The following is a 21,922-nucleotide window of genomic DNA, read 5'->3' on the forward strand; positions in this document are numbered from 1 at the left end:
GTGGTTTATCTGGCTTGACAGTGCTGCCTGGGGTTAATTCAGGTTTTAGCAGGACAAATGCAATCTGTTAGTGTTTAAATGTTCAGGCAGGTCTCCCCAAAATGAGCATTTCTTTTCTCTGGTGACCATCATGACACTTTTCTGGCTTTTCAGTATTTTCTCAACAGCAGGCCAAGGCTGTTCCACAGGCAAAGCTTCCTGCACGCATTCTCTCCCTGTCTACTTTATTCAGAGCTGAGCCAAGCCACCCCAAGTGCTGCAGGTGGTGACAGACATTTTAGAGGAAAATCCTCTGGATCTCTTCGAAAACCTTCAGATGTCACGGTACTCGGCAGGAAGTGGTTTTCAACTAGTCTACCTTTTCATTAATGTCTCTAGGAATTTTCATCCTGCTGCCTTTTTCTTTTCTTGGATACCAAAGTTACAAAACCCTTCTTAGAATCACTTTTCATAGCTTGAGAAGTTTTTTTGGTCTGCTGGGGAAACATGCTGTACTTAAAATAATGTAACACTGAGGTTTGGCTTAGGGTTCCTTTTGATTCTTATGTGTTGCTAAATTGTGCCATACACTGCTTTCTTCTTTGGCTTGTGTTTTTTCTTTTTCTTTTTTTTTTTTTTTTTTTTTAGTGATCAGACATGTAGGGTGTTCTCATGTCATTCTAAATAAAGAGCATATGGGAAGCTGTTATTACAGACGTAGTATCTGAAGTCACAGTCCCTTCCACCAAAAAAAAAAAAAAAGGAGAAAAAAAAGGAAAAAAAGAAAAACAAGAAAAAAAAAGAAAAAAATCCATCTGAGCTGCATATGCATCTAACTTTAGAGTGAAAGGCATGTAGATATTTATGTGTGGAAGATATCAGTTGCACATCTGACTGGTGGGACATTTTGTTCATCTGCCTATCTCCTTTTTGCAATATCATTATCAGATGACAAATTACTTTCCATCCCATCCTTTTTCTTGGACAATAGATGTTGTGTTTGAGAAACAGGCTATAGAATGTAAAACTATAGGTCAGATTTTCTTTTTCTTTTTTTAAGGAGACACAATATACAAAGAATTAGGGTGAGAGAGTAGCATTTGTTTTATTGTCAGTCTTGGATTTATGCATTGTATGTCCAAAAGATACAATGCCACAGATAAAACTTCTCAGAATCACGGTTTCTGGTGATATATAACGTGTCTGTGTGCACGGCTGCCTATCTGTTACATTCTGAAAGGATTTCTTCTATGTCTACATGAAATCTTTGGGTGTAATCCTGACCCCACTGACACTGACCTGAAAAATATCCTGGGATCTTTTGAGGATAAAGTGCTCATTTCCTATGTGTATAATTTTAAGTGCTCGATAGTAAATTTCATGGTCAGATAAGCTCTTCATAGCAGTGTGACACAGACCGCCCTAGAACGGTTACCCATTCTTACCAGTGTTTACAAACAGACCACATGCCTTTTATAAAGGCTTCTATCAGTAGACTAGCTTCAGAAAGATGCAGAAAACTATAAAAAATAAACCAAATAAATCAGTTCCTTAATTATTCTTCTCTTATGTTTTACTTCCTTTGTCTCCATTTTTACTTTAGCTTGAGTTTATCTTAATGAACAAAAAATCCAATGTAATCCTCAAACATATTTTCTACCCATTGGAGAGCTTTATTTATTATCAGATGGTTCTCTGCAATAAAAACAGATGTTTTGCTGACTCTTTGTTCCCTCAGTTGCATACTCCTTGTCTCTCAGTCCCTTAATTTTTCTTTGCTCTACTTGGCCCTTCTTTAGTGAGAATCACAGCAGAGATTTTTCTTGCCTTCCAAATTACTGGTGTTGAATGGATAGGGTATAAATCCTGTGAGAAGCTCAGTAAAGGTAAAGCCTGTAAAACTTTGTAAAACTCATTATAAGTTGGGTTATGCATTGTATCAGTCTTTACTATTCATCTGGATATTTAACAATAGCAAGGTCTGCTAAATGGCAAAACTTTACCTACACAAGATATACTAAAAGCAATGATTTAAGCAAAACAAAACAAAACAAAAAAATTACCTACTCTAGGCTAATTTTTTTGATTGTACTATTATCTTTTTATTCAGTAATTTTTGCTAGTGTCGGGAAGTGATGTAATACTTATCTGGGGGTTTTGAAAAAAGAAATATTTTTCAGAATCCTGGAAGAGAACATTTGCTGCACTATAAACAGCACAAAAGCTACTTAATAAATGGGAGAATAGTGATGAATAATACTGTTGACCAGTTCTTAGATGGAGTTAACTTTAAACTGAGATTTCACAATGAAGAGAAAAGCCTCCTCTGCCAAATAATATATCAACAGACCGTCTATCTAAGGGGTTCAAGAACATAGTTTCATTGTGCTCTGGATGAATGTCATCTTTGTTATTTAAAAAGTAAGTTAAGGATGTTAAGTAAGTCTGGAGATACAATTTTATTTTTAGTCTTTTTTATTTTATGAGTTATTAATCTGACTCATGTATGCTTGTAGTTTTCCCTCTTACTAACACAGAATATTCAATATCCAGGTCATGATTATAATACAGTTTTGAACCACACAGTAGACAACCGTAGTAATTTTTTTCTTCGAATATGTGTGATAATTTATAGATGGGACAGCTACAAGTAAATGCATTGGAAACATATATCTGTATATTTGCAGTTAAAGTAACATGCTTTCAGTTTGTATGCTTATATATAAACTGTGTGTACAATATGAATAAACAGATAACGTACCTTTCAATACATTTGAATTTTAAGTGGGGTACTTTTTGTTTCTTTTTGCAGCTAGTTTTAAATCCTTTAAAGCAATATGTTCGTCTAACAGGCTAAACGTGCTATTTGGTTGATGTTTGCAAGGGACTTCTTTTGCTGTCTTTTCACTCCGTGGAAAAATAAGGTAAAACCCCAAGATCTCAGACAGGGATAGCTGAGGAGAAGAAAGAAAAACTCAGGCATCAGAGATAATAGTTTACATATTGAGACTAAATGGCCTAGGTAACTTATTCAGCCTACTTGTAAGTCCATAGTGACTATCAGACTTTTTTTTATTCTATTCTAGCTTTTTTAATCAACAGGAGCCAACTCAAAGGTTGCTCTAGATTTTCAGTAGTTACTTGCAATTTGTAACATTGCTATTAGATTCAGTATAACTGAGCCCATACCATTTGGTTAATTGCTTTTTGTGTATTTGCTACAGGCTGTTTTCATTGTCCTCTTTATCGGAGTACAAAATTCTGAATTTTAAAATGGCCTTGGAAAACTAGTACTGGGGGCAGGTTTTAAATTATCCTCCAATTCCGTATAGGTTTTTGTTATGGAATTAAACTGAGAGTTACATGAACTACTGATAAAAAAGTGTGTGTTTGCAGATGGGTCACAATCTTTCAGCTCTGGACTTTATGACTCCAGGAGAAGTCAGAAACCTGCACCGTATTTGTGAATGCAAGATTTTGCATTTCGATAGGTTTGAGCTGAACAATCTGAAAAAACTTCCAAAAGCACAGAGCTCCCTACTGTCTGTGTGTTTGAGAAGGCTGAAGAGCTCTGTTTATTGCAAGAAAGGGCCTGGAATAAATTATGTTTAGCAAATTGGCTCCAGGTTTTCCTGTTTCAGACAGTAGCTTCGGAGCAATCTATTTTATAGGCTCCACTAAACCTGACCAATTGCAGGGAGGTGACACCTCATTTCAAGGACACGACATCATGCATGTGCCAGTTACATCCAGCCACCTCTCTCTGGCAAGATGGCAGGACACCAGCAGATCAACATTTTGTCTTTTGGCAGTTTTAACCTACAGCCTGTTACAAATTTATGAGGCCCGCAGGGAGGTCCTAGCAGGATGGAGCCAGGCTCCTCGGCCCCTCTTCAGCATCGCGCCTCCCATGCCCACGTGGGGCAAATAATAGCTCCTTTATTCCACTGGAAATACCCCTATTTCAGCGAAGTATATGCATAGCTTCCTTCCCCAGTTGGTCTCGCAGGTGATAATTAACACAGTGCAGATATTTCCTAGCTGAAGTCAACGTGGGAAAGCAGCTTTAGCCTCAGCATTTTTCTTTTCAAACTCTTTTTCCTCATTTATTCTGGGTCTGTTCATGATGAGGAAGTTTTAGAGCGTGTTGGTGCTTAGCAGAAGTATTGAAGAACTAAAGGAAACAATATTTTTTCCCCCTCTGACAAAACTCTTCTTACTTTTGAGGGGAGGAAAGAATGAGAGAGTTAGATTTGGTTTTAGGTTTTATATTTTATTTCTGTTCATGGGTCTGATTACTTCTGAGCAGTGTGACTATGGCTCTTTGAAGCACAGGACACTGATTGACATTGCATATGTTACAGAGAGGAAGGATATTTCCTGAAGATTAATGGCCAGTTAGTTGGTCTGAAGTTCATTAACCTGAGCTAGTCATTAGACTGCTGGAAGGACTCTGTGTAGAAGCTGGAATCGTATTAGGAGATCATCATAAACTAAAAATATATGTGACAATCTGGCCAGATTGCAGTGAATCTAGGACAAGACAGGGTTGGCTTGAGCTCACAGAGCAGCTGCCTCCAGTGTAAACTAAGCGCCTTGTGTCAGGAATTAAAGCAAATGGTTTTTCACAGGCATTATTCAAATAAAAGGGGGGAGAAAAAAAAAAGAAAAAAAAAAAAAAGGAAGGTTTCCATTAGCAAGAGAACCCTACACGAAAAAATGAGGTTGTGAGGTATGGCCAAAAGGCCAAGTTTGGTGCTGGTCTTCAATCTCCAATTAAGCAAATGACAGTGTGTTCAGGCAATTGTTTTTTTTCTATAAGTGACAAATTTAGTCTTGATTCTTCACTGTACTTTGCCTCAAGAAAATGAGCCCCAAATCCTCTGGTGAGATCCCTATTGGCTGAGACCCAGACCCTCAAGCCATGACTTCTCGTCATATTTGTAGTGAGACTGGCTCCCTCTTAATTGCTTCTTCTTTGAAGTATGGTTTGTCTCTATCATCCTGCTGAAGATGAACAGGGCTGATGTCTCTTGTCTTAATATAGTCCTCCCCTTCCCTCCCCTTCTTTTCCCCTTTCATCCCCCCAAAATAGATTTCTTTAAGGTGATATAAACTTGTGATAGTCTAGTCAACAGCAGTCCTTCATAGTCTAACCACAAATAGAGGTACCAGCATGGAATAAGTAAGGACCTTCTCTCAGGACCTTATACTCTAATAAAGGGAAGGGAAAGATGAACCAGAGGCATTTCATGTTTGTTTTGTTTTCTTTCCATGTCATCTCATGAATATGTAGTGGCACTTGGCCAAAAGTAGTGCATTCAGACACTGAATGTGAGTGTTGAGGAAGGGATTGAGAAGAAAGAAGCTCAATGTTCTGCGATAGGAAGGATGCTTTGGGCGTTTTACAAATTGTTTCCCTCTCTCTCTTTCCCCATCACGCCCTTCCTGCACACTCCCTCGTCTTTTGCTATTGGCAGAAGGTCTGGAGGCTCAGAAAGCCCCAGCTTCATCCGAGAGAGGTTCCCTCTGGCAGAGAGAACTGAAGGAGTCCTCTTTCCAGTCCCTTCATGCCAGGAAGGATGTACTGCCTGCATCATGAGGTGCTAAATTTATTCTGGATGCCTCTGCAGCTCGCAGAGGTGCTCTGGCACCAATACTGCAGCGAGCTTACATGCCAGACCTGTGGAGTGGCTCCGGGGCCACGAGCTGTGCTGCGTCTCTCATGGGCTCACAAGGAGCCTTTCCCTTGATGTCCGTGCAAGTGCTGGCTGATGAGGGCACTAGGATTACTCTTTTAATCAGGCAGTTTCAGTACCTTTCAGAAAAGAATTTTCATGGCAAGTCATGAGCCATTAATCTTACTACTAACCGTAACATTTCCTTACTCCTTGATTTACAGCATTACTCAAACGCTTGACATTTGTCATTTCACAAACTCTCTCCCTTGACCTCTGGTATCATGCACTTGCAGGGGAAAGGATCTGGTCTCACAGGTATTTTCATGCTCTGACCTCTGTGATTTTTTAACCATCAAATTCTGCCTTCAGAACTCAGGATGCCATTTCAAATAATTTCATATGCAAAAGTGGAGTTATTGGGCAAAAGGGACCCTTATAAGTGGGTACAAACAGAACACCAGGAAAACTGTTGCTGCTTTCTGTTCAGCTACTGGGGTGGCAATGTGACCTTGAGGAAGTAGGTTCGCTGTAGTTTTATGATTCCATTTTTGCATAGGGAAATAAGGACAGTGTTAATTACTTTCATTTGTAAAACACTTTAAGATTTATGGGATATGAATGACTGTTATTAAGTGAAAAGTGTTGCAAAGCTGGCTTAGTTGCACATTGTGCTAACAAAGTCCCGTATCAGCCTATTGACCTCAGCATGAACCACTCATTAAAGTTTATAGGACATTTTGGTGGGTGAATTGAGGCAGTTATTCTGCTGGAAATATCATCCTGAAAGCCCATTCAAATCCATCAGCCGCATTGACTTTTTTCTCTGTTAAAACCAAACACAATTGCTTGCTCTATCCAATTTTCTTAGTCTTTCATAAATATGAAAGTTTGTGGTGGGTATGTGCTCACTGTTAACTCAGCTTGTATGGCCATGGTATCTGAGACATAGGTTTATTCTAGTCATAGCAGAAACATACAATAGCTGTTGTACAGAGATAAAGAGAGAGTTATAAAACATTAAGATATCCAATGGAGCAGTATGAACTAACGAGTTGCGTGGTCACTTTTGAATGGCAAATGTTCTTTTTATGGATACTGCATTAATTTAATTTGTGCTTAAAATTTAGCTATGCTAGACATTGGTGTTTGAAAAGTTTACATATTTTTCCAACCTCAAACTGTGTAAGTTTAGTATTAAAGAAACAGATTTACAACATTTTGATTTATACTAGAGGAAAAAATACTTTTGTAGCAAATGTGTTAAATGAGCTACACTTTAAAGATAGGTCTGGCTTGCTTTCAGAATTATTATTTATATAATAATGCAAAAAATCTACAGATGTTTTCTTTTTGCTTCCAGATTAAGTTTGGATTGTTTGAAAAGCAGGAGATATTTCACCATAGTGCAAAAGAAGATACAGAAGAAGAGAGCAGAATGAGAGCTTCCCAAGTACCACATGCCTGCAGCCTGTTATCTTTAGCGATGCTGTTCCTTCCAGTCACTGGAACATCAAAACAAAATATCCCAAGACTTAAGCTTTCCTATAAAGGTAAACTTTTGAGCAGTTTTTCTGATTCTGTCACTTTTGTTTTGATGTGATGTTGCCAGCAGTTCATTTGTATTATTAATCAGGAAAATGAAACGCAGTTGTCCCTACAGTTCCCAGAAACACGTGACAGAAGCCTTAAAGATGGATGAATTCTGCCTAGGGACAGTATTAAATTCTCTTTTTTTGGGTGGAGGGGTACATGTTTCTGAAATATAACTGGGTTTTTAAATTATTATTTCAGTTTGCTCCCAGAGGATATTAATATACCATACGCAAATCAGGGGGGAGTCATTGCCTAAACAAGTGCTACTTGAAACGCCATGAGGCCCATTGGAGACATTCCCACGTGGCTGGTGGGGGTGACATGGGACATGGAGGACACTCACACCTTTCTAGATCATCAGGGAAGGTTGAGAGCGCTGTCCCAAGTGTTTCAAATGGCACTGACATTTTATTTTTTTAATAATATTTTTCTCTATCACTAAGTTGGTATGTGAAACTCTTGTAATGTTGTTTTCTTTCTTCTCTTTGGATCACAAAAGCATGTTTTTCTGAGGACTTTCTTAGCCTTATATGTACTTCTTGTTGAGAATGTTACAGGCTGAGGGGTTTAAACACAGATATATTTTTTAATTCTTTATTGGACAAGTTCTTAAAGAAGGTAGATTTCTTGTTGCTTTGAATGTACAGTACACTTCCGCGGTTTTTACAAGGCACAGGGATACATGACTTTGATATTGTCTTCTTTAGCTAAAGCAAATGCTCTCCAGTTAGTTATTTTTCAGTTATGTCAGCACCCTGCCCTTATGGGAGCTAATTCTGCTCTCAGTTTTTCAAACTTAGGTCTTCCTATGCATTATGGAATAACGCTCAGGATGGTGTGATGGGACAGGAGGCTGTAAAGCCTTCATCCGTGGTTATGATATGTTTATCATGAGTTTAACACACAGGAATTTACTGAGTAAGCACAATGACGTACTATTTATTTACAAGCTTCTCTTTTGCTAGATTTGTATGTCACTGTCTATGGTATTTCCCTGTGTATATATGTGTTTGAATGTGTTTGTGTGAGAGAGAGAGAGGAAGAGAGATCAAGGGATCTTGACAACATTTTTATAAGTTCAGGAAACAGTTGCACTCACTTAAGCCAATGAATACAGAAACTGAAAGACCTGACATGAGTTATGAAAGTTAGCAATAAAAACCCCCTAACATATAGCCAGACTTTTCACAGCTAGGCCTTTTGAGATAATTCCCAATAGCAGCATATACCATATGGTGATGGCATTTATTGTGGATTTGACACTCATGATTAGTGAATTCCTCTCGACTTCAAAAGCAGATAGCCTTTGGCAAAATCCTGATGGATGCATTTGGCAGGTAAGGAGGGGGAGAGAGAAAAATTATTGAGGTCAACACAGGAAAAAAAAAATATTCACTGAAATCTTAGTTTAAAATAGTGGCAGAGACCTGCTGGGAGTGGTTGGGAAAATGCCTGAGCTCATTTAAAAAGACAATGAGCGGATGATTGATATTTAGGCCCTGACCCAAACTTTTATTAGCAACTTTATAAACCTTTCAGCTTGGCTTGAGGGATACAGTTTCCTATCCAAACTTATCCACCTATATCCCTGTAGGGGGAAGAAAAAGCAACAACAGATACAAAATGGCACATAAATTTTAATTTGGAGAGCTGTGATGGAACTGAAAAGCCAAAAGAAAGACTTCATTGTGCCTCCTCTTGCCTTTTTTTTTTTTTGGGAGGGGGTATTTGTCTTTTTCCACAGGGAACAAGAAAAAAAGTTACTGCTTTGTTTTCACACTTTTGCATTGTAAATAGTGCAGGTAGTGCTTGTCATAATTAAATCATGTTTTTGTTGTTGATAACAGCATGGCAGATGTCCTGACTGTTTAATATAGTTGTCAGAATTAAGCTTACCTTCCCACCTGTCTGCCCCCCAAGTATTCCAGCCAAAATAATTCCAAGGTTTCTGAGAATAAGATGTAGGAGAAATGAACTGTCTTGCCAGTTCTCATAAAATTGTTACGGTCATGTCATTGACAAGTCCTCCATTCTTTGGAATTAAGATTTAAAATATCATGAGGAGGATAATATGGGGCCCTTTTCCTTCTTCATGGAAAACTAACCAATATTGGCCACATCAGGCAGCTCTGAAAACCTGGTCACACGTGTGTGTTCATTTGGCTGCTAAAGATGTTGTCTTTCAAGGGAAGGTTTCATCCCCTTCCAAGTGCAATGTGTTTACGGGATGGCATAGCTCCATCTTCCCAGAACGACTGAGCATTTGCCCAGGTAGGAGAGCTGGAAACGAGCAGGACTTTCCCCTGCAATTACTTCATCTCACAGCTGCAGCCCAGCACACCTCAGCTGAGGGCTAGAAACTTGCTATGCTCTGACGGTAAGGAGAAGAAAGGGAACATCAAGTGACAAATGCTGAGGATGAATCAGTGTAGGGGACAAGAAGAGAGAAAGAAGAAGAGGGAACGATATTAAAAAAAACACAGAAAATTGAGAGAGAAAGAAAGAAGTCAGTGGTGGAGGGAGGAAGAGAGAGAAGGAGCAGGGTGGGGTAGCTAAAAGAAGTGTCTGTAACCGCAAGAGTGCTTCAATAAACCATAGTGCGTCACAAGTCCTCTGTATTCAGACAGCAATTAAAATTTTAGAGCTTGTCCGAATGGCAGTTATAGGTTTTCATCTTCTGTGACATAGCTTAAGGGGTGGAAATCTGTGCTGGAAATGTTAAGATACAGATATTCCAGTGAACGATGCATGTATCAACATGATGCCATATGATGGATTCCCTTCATTGTTTGCCCCAGTTCTAAAAATGCGTTCTGAAAAATCATACACACATAAAACTACAAACACACACAAGTGAATTAAAATATCTTTTAATACAGAGGCAAAGTCATGTATACTCCATTTGTGTTAATATAATACACTATGCTCTTTAATTACATACCTCATCCTATATTCCCACATTTTCCCTGATTCATTAATTGAATAATTCTTCAAAATTTCTTTTTATCTTCTTCACTTAGACTTTAGCTTTTAGATATTAGTGCATGTCTTTAATATCCCAGAAATTATCACTGCTATCATGATGCTTCTAGAGTGCTCTCACTACATAGACCATAATTAATCTATCTCTTAGATACTTTTACAAGATTATGAGGTGGTTTTATTATTATGTTATAGCTTTAATATTAGGAGAAGGTAAACAAACTGTCTTCTAATAGAAGATTACCATCTTTAGAAAACTAGGGCCTGATTTTTGAGTAATATTCCATATTTTAATAGTCATTGTATAATGACTACATGTCATTATATATATGACTACATGTATAAGACTACATTCAGTCTCAGAGCAACAGTGTGTATTTATCATTCGTTCTCATGCAGCTGGAGATACCCCATGACCATCATTCACACTGCAGAACTCTGCAAGCACAGAAGGGACATTCAGTTTTCCTAAGCAGCACGTCCTTGTTGTCGGCTACCTCATTTAACATCCTCACTCCCACCTCTACAGCAAATGCAGAAGGTTTTCATATACCAGTCTCATTCAGTAATGCCATTTACAGGATGGCATCAGTTCTGTTACTGAAGAAGGGAAGGGCCTGTGTCATAATTCATACATACAAATGTATGTGTTTGATTCATACTGTGTAGACAGTCTTACTTCTGTCTATCTTTTGGGTAGTATTCTTTGCCAATTTATCGGCAGGTACTTTTATATAGATTTTTTGTTTGTGTTTCTAGGTTTTACTTTATAGGGAGAGGCAGAGAATAACCAGACCAGAAGGTTGATAACTTTCTAGGAAAAAAAAAAAAAATTATCAACCTCTTTCAATTTATGGTCCTCTTAAAATTTTCCAGTAGAAATGCAGACTCCTAACTGCAAATTTAAGCTTATTGATTTGCATTTATGGTCCTCTTAAAATTTTCCAGTAGAAATGCAGACTCCTAACTGCAAATTTAAGCTTATTGATTTGCTTTATTTTGTTGCTTTTCATGGATATCTTAGAAGTAGTCTATGCACTCAAAGAATTCATTTATATTACAGAAGTGTGCACCTTGCTTTCTTGGCTGGCGGGTGTGCCCCAGCCCAGATTTGGACATTGTCACCAGTGACATATCCACACTGACATCCACAAACATGTATCATTCCCATGCGGGAACATGGCCATGCCCCAAAAGCAAGCCACACTTGCTGTGACCAGTGCTGACTTGGATGGTCAGAGGACCAGGATCCTGTGTTGTGACACAGCGCATAGGAGAAGGCAAGACTGAAGGCAACCTTTGGCTTTTAGAACAGAATTTACTGAACACTGTTAAAAACAACTATGGCAGTAATATAAATCTAATAAACATGAACGTTACTCTCAGCTGATTTTTTTCTTCTTCACATTGAATGAATTAAGATGCAGTCTCACTCTCACTAAAATCATGGCAAGAGTTTTGCCACTGAAGTAAGTTGAAGCAGGATCGAATTTCCACTCCTTCTTGCTTTTTTCATCTTAAATAAGTAAACTAAAGACATGCAATTCTGTCTCCTCTGTTGAAGGATGACAATGCTAAATCATCAGCTCTGCATGGAAATTAGCCACATCTAAGAATTGTTTGGCTTCATGCAGTGTTTTGCATACATGATTTTCTTCCCCCTAAGAGTGATCCAGTCTCATAACGGTGAAAAAGCAAGCAGAGGACAACATTTTGGTGCCAGGAATTCTTTTGAAAACTTGACTGGATTAGTACATTTCCTTAATGATCTAAAAATGATCCTTTGAACATGCTACTTTGCAATGTCAAGCATCCTGCTTTCTAAATAATTTTTGCTTTAAACATGTTTCATTTTATAACTGACGAGATGCTTAACTGTTGCATTAGAGCAGTTAGTTTGTTCTGTTTCAGTAAAGCTGGCTTATTTCCATGCCATGCATCATTTAATTATCCATGTGAAATATAGTTACAATTGTACAGCTCCATGAGCCTCATTTAAACTGTGACATTGCGGTAATCCCAGTACCATGAAGGGGGTCTTGCACAACTATGAATGGTTGGAATGTGGTAAACTGGTGATGTACAAAAAAGCCTAGAAATGAGCTTGCATTTCTGCAGCTGTTCTTGCTCTACAGGAAGAGGAAAAAATATCAGTAAAAATATTCTTTTGTGGTAATATGAGCAGCTGTAATTCTAAATGCCCATGAAGATCAAGGAAAATGTGCTGAGTGAGGAAGTGCTGCTTTTCTTGAATCCCTTGTTTGCTGTTTAATTCATTTTTGATAATTTGTGTTTTCTCTGAAAAATCTGTCTCAGATTCCTTTGTAGAGTAACATAAAATGTTTATGAGAGTGTTAAGATCCTAGTTTCAGATGCTTGTCTAGTTATGAAATAGATCTTGTCTGTTTTGTCTCAAAAACGCTTTCTGGAGGCAGTGTACACTGAGCCTTAAAATGTACCGTAGGTTGAAGATGGATGGGCATTGCTGTCCATATACTCATATACAAATGCTGTAGACTAAGTATAAACTTGAAGGGGTTTATTACGTTTTAGTAACGGGAAAAACAGCAAGTTTCTTACTTTTTTTTTTCCTTTTTTAAACTAGTGAACTGGAGGTCAGATCCAACTATATGTTGCATTTTCTGTCATATAATTATCATATATATAATGTCCTGGAGAGCAGCCTCCAGTCAGTGACATCAACAGTTTACATAGCAGTTGAACTAAGAATAACCTTAGAGAACTGACCCGTATCAACCTCTTAACAGTGTAAACAGCCTGTAGCTCACAACAGTTTTCTTTTTTTGTGATCACAAAAGGGCCTCAACTGGATAAAAAAAGAATTGTGTTCAGAAAATACCAAACTATTCTGCTGAATGTTCACTTGATTAAATCTCAGAAAATGAGAGAAAAAACCCAAAAGAATAAGACTTTGGGAAGAATGATTGGTCCCTTGTAAAAAGGAGGGCGAGACAACACCAAAAACTGCTTCCCTAGAAGAAGAATGTGGGGAAGATACATGATCAGTGGCTTCAGCTTCGAAGAGGGCACTTCAAAAAATATTTGTCTCATTGCACTTTTACTAAAGACATTTGTAAAGCAAACCCAATACTGAGTAGTTTAAAGATCCCAACCTCGTTCTCTTTCTATGCTCTAATTTGAGGGCATGATCCTCTTGACGTCAGTGTGTGTCTAGCAGTGGACATCTGTGGTTGCAGTGCAGGTCCTCGAGTCACATCCTATTTCCCTTTCCTCTCTCTCCATTTCTGCTGTTCCATTTATAGATGAGTTCCTCAAAGAAGGGCCGAGGGGTGGAGGGGAGGTCTGTTCTGTAGTCAAAGTCCTTGGAGATAAATACACAAAGAGATAGCAGAAAGAGACAGAGACAAAATTTCCTTTATCACGCCAGAGCATTATCAGAGAAGTCAGAGGGATTGGCTAGCTGTGGTTAACACAGGCATTTAGACAAGGGTGGGAGTAACAAAGATACCTTTTTTCCCATTAATTCAAGAAAACAGGCATTCTCCTTTGTGATCCAAATCCTGGCTGTCTCAGAGAAGTATGCTGTGTGGTACCACAGAGTTTGACAGCTAAGAGATTACTGAAGACACTGAAATTTTATGTTCAACTTATCTGGCAGCTTTGGGACAACTTTACAACTCCCTCTGCATCATCCATGCACCCTGGAGTTCTTTGAAAAATATTTCTCACTAAATATGTAACACAACAGCAGTCTATATGACACCCACTGGTGCCCCAAAATGGATAAATAAATGTAAATATTAATAATAAAAAATATCATACCCCCCTCCAATATTAAATAATATCTTATGCCTATATACTAATGATTGACAGGAGATAATATGATGGTGCACATGGTTACGTTGTGCAGACACACAAGGGATATCTCTGATATCCCTTGCCCTGTAATTTTTAGTTAGTACAGTCCTATCGCAACGTTGCCTAAGTCTACAAGACAGATACTGGGTCCACCTGCACATTTGCACGTGGGACTCTGAATCTGATAGAGGTTGCTAGGCACAACTCTAACACAAACAACTAATATATAAGGGAATTAGTGCAGATATTCAGTGACCTCTAGTTTTAACGGCTTCATAAGTACTTAACTCCTGTCAATGTCAGAAAGTATAACTGATAATTATATTTCACTTTGCCATGGGAGAACATTATGCTAGTCCAAGCTATTATAATGTGAATTGGTTTTATTTTCATTGCTGGAAGTGGTCCTTTGCTACTGCCAGTGCAAAACTATTTTGAAAACTTACCTTCACAATAGCCAATTGAGTTACCTTGCTACACTTGCTTGCTTTTTAATCAAATAAAATATATCTGGGAAACTGGAAAAAGAATATAAGGAGAAAAATCTTTGAAGTTTCCAGAAAACAGTCATTCTCTACATTTAAACCACATTTTGTTAGAGAATGTCCACCCTGTGCAGCTACCCCAGATAATGACTAAGTGACTTAAACAGTGCTTCCCTATAGCAATTGCATCTCTGTACTGCACATCTGTAGCAATTTAGAGCAGGGCTATTAATTTTGCCTTGTGAGCTCAACAAGCAGTCATGATGGCAGAAACAGCTAAAATATTAATGCTCCCACTGTCATTATAAAAGTTCTTGTTCCCCATTCAGAGCATGGGAAAAAAATATTATCTGGCCCACGTGAGAGAGGGAACCCCCCTGCGGGGACAGGAACAAGCAGTTACGTGTGGGGAGAGCAAGCAGGAACCTCCTAAAGCAGGTTTGCTGCCAACAGCGGAAATATCTGTTCCACTGACAGGTAGATCTGCTCGCAGAGGTCCCTGCCCTTCACCTCCTTTCCTGTGCAGGCACTCCTCCCACCGCAGCCCCTCCAGCCCTGCCAAATGCTGCCTTTGCTCCCTGGGTAGCACGTCACGCTGGTGAGCTGGTTGTTGTTTTCCAGACCTGGTTTCACCTCCTTTACTGTATCTGCTCTGCCTCCTCGTCCATCTGGACCTGTCTTGGTTGAGTTGAGAAACCAGAATAGCTTTACAAAGCCAGTTATGAGGAAATTTCCTTGCCCTCAGGGCCACTGTGGGAAGGGTGTTGAAGGACCATCAGCACTTACGAGATCTTACAGGCTCTCTCAGACAGCGGTTTCATGGCAGCTGAGCCAACATAACAGTGTGTTGCTTCTGGAAGGAGGACACCTCCCTCCCTGCTCCCTTCTCCCCAAACACACATATCCACTTCTTTCCCCCCACATCTGCTCCCAGGTGCACGGACCTGCCCTTTCTCTTGCACCAGCTCCAGCTCTCGTCAGCCCCTTTGGCAAGGACATACGCTATTAATAGTTAGGACTTTATCTCTGTATCTTATTTAGCTTTACAGCCTGACCGTACAGCTTGTGTGGGCTCTGGTCCAATGCTTGGAGTCAGAGAGAAAAATGGATCCCATGGCTTCTTGCTATACACTCGGGGCTAGATCCTCAGCTGATAAAATTATTGCAGGTCCCAGTGGTTAAACTGAGGGTCTGGCTCCGAGTCTTGATGCAGGTGCAAGTGGGGTGTGTGACTGTGTGTCTGTGGAGCATGGAGAGGGTGGGGAAGGGTGGGACATACAGTTATTGAATGCTTCCATAAAAATCTGTGTTGCTCACAGGCACTCGTTATAACTGGTGTGTAGTATATGATTACGCTAGTGGGGAAATTGCAAATAGTTTTCAATAATAGCAATGATAGGCAACAAATTTGGATTTTTCTGTCTGTGAGCTGTTCTTTGAAGTCTTGAAAGCAGGGGCACTAATGAAGTAAATGAGCAAGTAAATCTGTTTGGCATTAACTCTCCTTTGCACTGTCAACTCACCTTCTTCATGAATAGCTCGTGCTGCTCTGTATCTCTCCTAAGCCTGTTAGTATCGATATGAATGTGTTTTCCAGGCCCATGCCATCTGACACTTTACTACAACAGTTCATGCCACTGCAGTTCAAGGTCTCTCATCTTTTAGCCTGAAAGTCTTGTCTACTTTGTTGTGAATATTATTCTCATTAGGAAGCTGGCAAATACATTTGAACCTGGTGAGAAAAATGTTAAAATGAAAGTATTATTAAGATATCTGACCATTTTAAAAACAGTATCTTTCATATATAACAGCTGTAAGTTCAGTGGAGCAAGTCCTGGTGTCAGATGCACAGTCTGAGAAAGCAGGTCTGAATAAAGCGAGTCAGACTTCCAAAGAGATCTGTCAGCACCTATCAGTAGTGTCAGACCAGCTATTGAGCCAAATCCAGGTTTCTGTAGCCAACTATACCTCAGATTTATTTGGGAAACTCCTTGCAGGTTTAAATCCTGGACACTGAAATCCACAACAAAATTCTCATTTGCTCCAAGTGTGAAACAAAATCCACTTATCTTACTTCCTAAGGCTGGGATTTCATCGACAAAGCAAAAACTGAGTAAGGATTTAAAAATGTGTCATGTTCTGTACAGCTGCTACCAGATAGTATGGGCGGAAGAAATAGCACAACCTGCTGTTGTTTTATCAGGCCACAGATATATGGGCTATAAGATGTAGCAAAGAGCTCCTCTGTCTGTCCTCAGGGTGCTGTGTGCATCTCCAGAGAATATCATGTTCTCGGAACTTTCTCTGAAGATGCAGTTAGTTGAAAATTGCAGGTGCAGGTGCATGAAAATACTCTAGCCATTTTTGTGTCACCCTGAAGAAGGCGTACTATTTTGAAGGCAAGTGCAATGTAATGACAGTAACTTGTTTTGAAAGGAGGGACAGCACTGCATATAATTTTATGAACCATACTTTGATAAAGGAAGAGCTCTGTGCCTTAAAGTGTTAAATATGATCACCATGTTACATTTTTAACACCTGGACATACTTGCAAAGTGCAATACATGTCTCCGTCCAAGCAGGAAAGAATGAGTCCGCTGCTGCAGAGTGGAGTGTGTTCATTCATGCAAGTTAATGCAAATCCCAGATCCCTGAGATGGTTTTGATGCTAGGCGTCTACTAGGTGCAATCTATTGTCAGTGCATTTTGTTTGTGTTGCCTGTTCCTCAGAGTGTGGACTAATCTCCACACTTCATTCCTTGTGTCTATGTCCTTCATAAGATTCACGTCTTTCTGATTGCAGGTCATATGATTATGCACCTACGGGTAGCTGGAAGGTTCATGAGATGAGATGGTAGGCTAGCTGGAGCAGTAAAACTGATTCACAATCAATGAGTTTAAGTCAGGGGTTTTTTTTAATAAGCCAGTCAAAGAGGATTTTGCCATTATTTCCACCTGAAGCCTTTCATCACTCCCTTGCTTTCTATGTATTTGATTGGCTGATAGATTGGGAGGGACAAGAGGCTGGGAAATGGTTAACCAGGGCATGAATGAAATGACTTTATTTTGAGTTGCTCCAAGACATCTGAAAATTGAAATTCTAACTAGAGAGAGTGGGAGTAGCAGAATTCATTTTAGGCTGCCTTTTCCCAGGGCCAGTAAATACATAGGCTATTTGTCACTACGGATCTAGTAATGTGGGTTTTCAGAATAGCTTTAGGAATATATGAGTTTATAAGCTATCTCCCTCAGAATAGGGCAGAGGTTTTATCTCAGCTGCCTGACACTCAGGTCATTGGAAGATAATTTTAAAAGACAGGGCTAGAGCTTGGTCTCTAGTTAAGTTGACATTTCCTCTTCTATATGGTCGAGAAGAAAACTGGCCTCTGACTTCAATAGTGGCCTAAAATTTTACTCTGCTAGATATGAGGAAAAAGTCTAATGTTCTTAGAGAGCAATATCCCCTCACCATTGGGATTCTTTGAAGGGAATTTGAAATAAGACTGAAGTGGAAGAAGGCAGATTTCAGTCAAATAACTCAGATTATTTACCCATTACACCTGAGACCAGCAGCCAGGTTGAGGGTCTGTGAGAGGTGAAGGGAAAAAGGGTAAGTTCAGTCCTGACGATTGAAAATGAGGAAGTAGAGGTGATGGGTTTGCATGTTCTGCCTTACATTTAGAGAGGAGATTTGGTACTTTTTAAGTCCATCGATGTGCCAGGCATTCTTAATGGACAGGTATGTGTGATGAGATGCCAAGAATTATCTACGCATTACCAAAGCTCATACGCTTGCTAATCACTTATATTGAATTACATTTGTAGTGCATATTCTTTAAATATCCACAGTATCACTTTAAAAAAAATTGGTGATTTAATTTTGCCTTGGCAACAACAGTGGGTTTGCTTACTTTGGCAGTTTTGCAAGAAAGATAAACTACTTAGGAAAAGGGAACCTGTGCAAATCCACGGTCTTAGGTCTTCTTCAGAAGAACAAATGTTTCACTCAGATACATTTTCAGTTGTGCTGTCTAAAGTTATTTATTGCTTAATTATTTGGTTTGGCTCTGTGAAGTTTGTGAATTGGGCCTTTGCATTTTTTCACCAATAACATGAGGTCACAAAGCAGCTTTTAATCATCTCTGCAATAATAACACTTTACAAGTTATTTGTGCAGCTGTTTCGCTAGTCAAATTTATTTGCAGTTAAAATGCAACTAAAATACACTTCCATAAACATAAGCAAGAATTGTTTAGTTCATGCTTTAACCGGGTGTATTTTTGGTGGTAAGCATCTACCTATTTTGTTTTACATTATTACCATTTTTGCAGATTTAAAAAACACTGAGTCAGACGAAGACAGGACTGTAGACATTATAACCCCTTTCTCTGAAATAGATGAACTAAATAATCTGCAGTAGTCTCAATTCTGATCTTGCAGAAGCACCTCCTTTCAAGGGAGCTCTACTGATATGAAAGAGAATCAGGTCCCACAGCATGAGTTACTTTTTTTTTTCTTTTTTTCCTCTTTGTGGGTGGAGTAGTCGTTGCAAAGGTTATCTGAAGACAAGATGATCTGTCCCTTCCCGATGAAAGGTGTGAAAAAACCATCTTGACAGCACTGCACAGCGAGAGCTATTGCTTAGTTACCGTTGTCCGTAATGATGGTTTGAGAAGCATAGTGCATAATGGAGCTACTTTAATTACTTATGATTTTTATGGGTTGTAAAATGCTGACAGATTTGACATCTATCAATAAGTATTTGCAAATAGAGATGTGGGAAATGTTGTTTGGTGATTGCTGAGCAGGCCCATAAAAGTGCCTGAAGCTCGACGTGAAAATGCCCTGAAATGCTTTATAACCTGCAGCAGACTGTTCCTGAATTTTGGAGCAATCTTTGAAAAAGTTGTCTTTCCAATGTCACCTTCCTAGACTGTAGCACAATTGAACAGAAATGCCTAACCCCACAATATGTGGTGGAGTACAAGGTGGTTTTGGGGACTACTCAGAAAGAGAACCAAGATTTTGATACAATATTGTGCCAACAAGAACTCATGTTTTCTCTGTTCCCAGTAATCCATATCCTTTTGGAAAGGCCCTGCTGTGCCATGAATATGACATTTTCCTCCAGGCCAAATGAAGTTCATTGTATAGCAATGAGAGCCACATGGCATGCACAACAATTCATCATTGTCCATCATGAGATGCAGCTAAACAAAATATAACTTGCTTCTTGCAATAAGTAGTAGAGATTGGTAGTAGACTGGAAGTATTCTCTTTGGCTTCATATAAATACATCTGGGGTCAACTGGATCTTTTAAACTCAGAATACTTTAGGAATTAAGTAAATTGTTGTATTCATGCTATATTGATATTTCTTTATCCCCAAAATTTAGTTGAGGATTCACACAATACCCATGTAAATTGTCATGGGCATTTTCCAGCATGTGAAATGACTTGCTCCTTTCTAGAGGAAAATGATACAACATTTGTTTTTTACTGTATATGAAAATTACAGAATTATACATATACAGCCTTTAAATTCAGAGTCCTTCAAAGGTGTCATTAGGTGTAGCTGTTTTGAAACAGGTTGAGGAGTTCCCTTTCTGCCAATTTAGGCGTAGCCCATCATTACAAAAATGTCTGTGACTGGCCACAAAGGCACTTCTGAGTCTCGACCAAGCGGTTCCAGATTGCTGCATGCTTACACCGTGCTGGCGTCAAGGAATGGCAGCACAGTCACCGCGTATGTGACTCGAGGCTAAGAAGTCTAAATATGCTATATAAATGTAAATACATGTTACGAGAACAGAATGACATTTTTTCATTTGAAGCCTTGACGCTGTGGCTCTGCTGCTGGAGATTATTTAAGTAAGCAACGGTCATGCTGTTGTGAGCCAAGTCCACTGAGATACTTTTCTAAATGAATAAAAAACAGTCACTATTCCAACTTCTACCACTCAGCAGGGAAATATTAACCCAGAAAGGGAGTTTGCTGACCATTTAATCGCCAGACTGGAAAAAAGTATTTAATTTTCAGTAAAACAGCAAATACACACTATAAACTGCGTGCTGAATGTGTACTAATGAAAGACCATCCCTGTAACTAACTTTGTTTCTGTGCATGGTGAGAATGCTGTTTCCATATTAGCCTGGCTACAAAGATGCAGTGATTCAAATCAACAGCTTTCTCTAAGCTTGAAAACCATTGGGTTTTTCCAGTGCAATATCCTTGGTGATATTAAATATATTCCGCTGTGAAGGGCAATTTCAACCTGTAAGATTGGATTGTTTTGCTTTTGTGGAGTGAGAACAATGATTAATTTGGCTGTAATTTAATCAATTTTCTGTTAATGTTTACTTGACAAATTTTGTTAGGTCATGTTTCAGTTTTAATCTTATCAGTGGACATTTTCAGAGTCTTATTTCCAAACTCTTTTCACTAGTTAGTAAATAACTGGCCAAACTTGATTCTTCACCACTTTGCAGCTCGTGTTGCTGTTTGCGTCAGTAAGAAGTCAGTGTGCAATGCTGTCATTTCAATCTGGAACTTTTTACAGATGTTTTCCTTATGATGCAGTGAAACAAATGACTGTTCAAGGCACCAGGCAGGGCTAATTCCCACTTGGGCGTTTCAGTCGTGAGACAGCTTTTTCCATCCCCGTTGTAGCTGTCCTAGGTGGTTCTTTACTGAGAAATACTAGAAGTGTTAAGCAATAGATGACAAATGTCCTTTTGGGATGGTGACTACAGAGATCATTCCTTCCAAATAAGAAAGAAATGGCAAGTGGAAAGTAGTCTCAGTCATCTCCTTTCAGGTACGTGGAGAATCAGTCTACATATTTTGGCAAGTGACACACTTGCAAAGGCCCATGGATTGCATGACTCTAAGCAATGAAAGTGCTTTAGAGCTTTTGCACAAACGTATCATTTATCCTTACTGAGATCAAATTCCTATGGCTGGAGATGAGAAGGAATTTTCCCTCATATTCTGCATCTTAGTTACTTGTGTCCCACAGGCAAATACTGTAATATGACTGGAAGCTTGTCATCAGAAGAGATTTCAAAGTAACAGAGGGTGATATGGATTACTGAAATACAGTAGCCTGTGAAATTCATGAATCTCTCCTGTTTATTCCTGTGAATGCCTGTGAATGACTAATTACTAGATATTGTGATCCTATATTCCTCTTCTTCCCTCCATACTATGTACTACTATGTATGATACGACGAGAGGAAATGGCCTCAAGTTGCACCAGGGGAGGTTTAGATTGGACGTGAGGAAAAATTTCTTTACTGAAAGAGTGGTTAAACATTGGCACAGGCTGCCCAGGGAAGTGGTTGAGTCCCCATCCCTGGAAG

At 39.1% G+C, this 21,922-nt stretch overlaps 1 protein-coding gene across 1 annotated transcript in view; it reads left to right on the plus strand.

The window, feature by feature from the left end:
* Positions 1–5,569: 5,569 nt before the first annotated feature.
* Positions 5,570–21,922, plus strand: part of SEMA3D (semaphorin 3D) — a 105,651-nt gene continuing 89,298 nt past the window's right edge. The window contains exons 1-2 of the mRNA XM_009285518.2: positions 5,570–5,582; positions 7,021–7,210. Coding sequence (XP_009283793.1) covers positions 7,096–7,210 — 115 coding nt within the window. The 5' untranslated portion in view covers positions 5,570–5,582; positions 7,021–7,095. The remainder of the gene's footprint in view (positions 5,583–7,020; positions 7,211–21,922) is intronic.

This window comes from Aptenodytes forsteri, unplaced genomic scaffold (assembly GCF_000699145.1).
Source record: "Aptenodytes forsteri isolate BGI_AS27 unplaced genomic scaffold, ASM69914v1 Scaffold87, whole genome shotgun sequence".
In the NCBI taxonomy this organism is placed as follows: Eukaryota; Metazoa; Chordata; class Aves; order Sphenisciformes; family Spheniscidae; genus Aptenodytes; species Aptenodytes forsteri.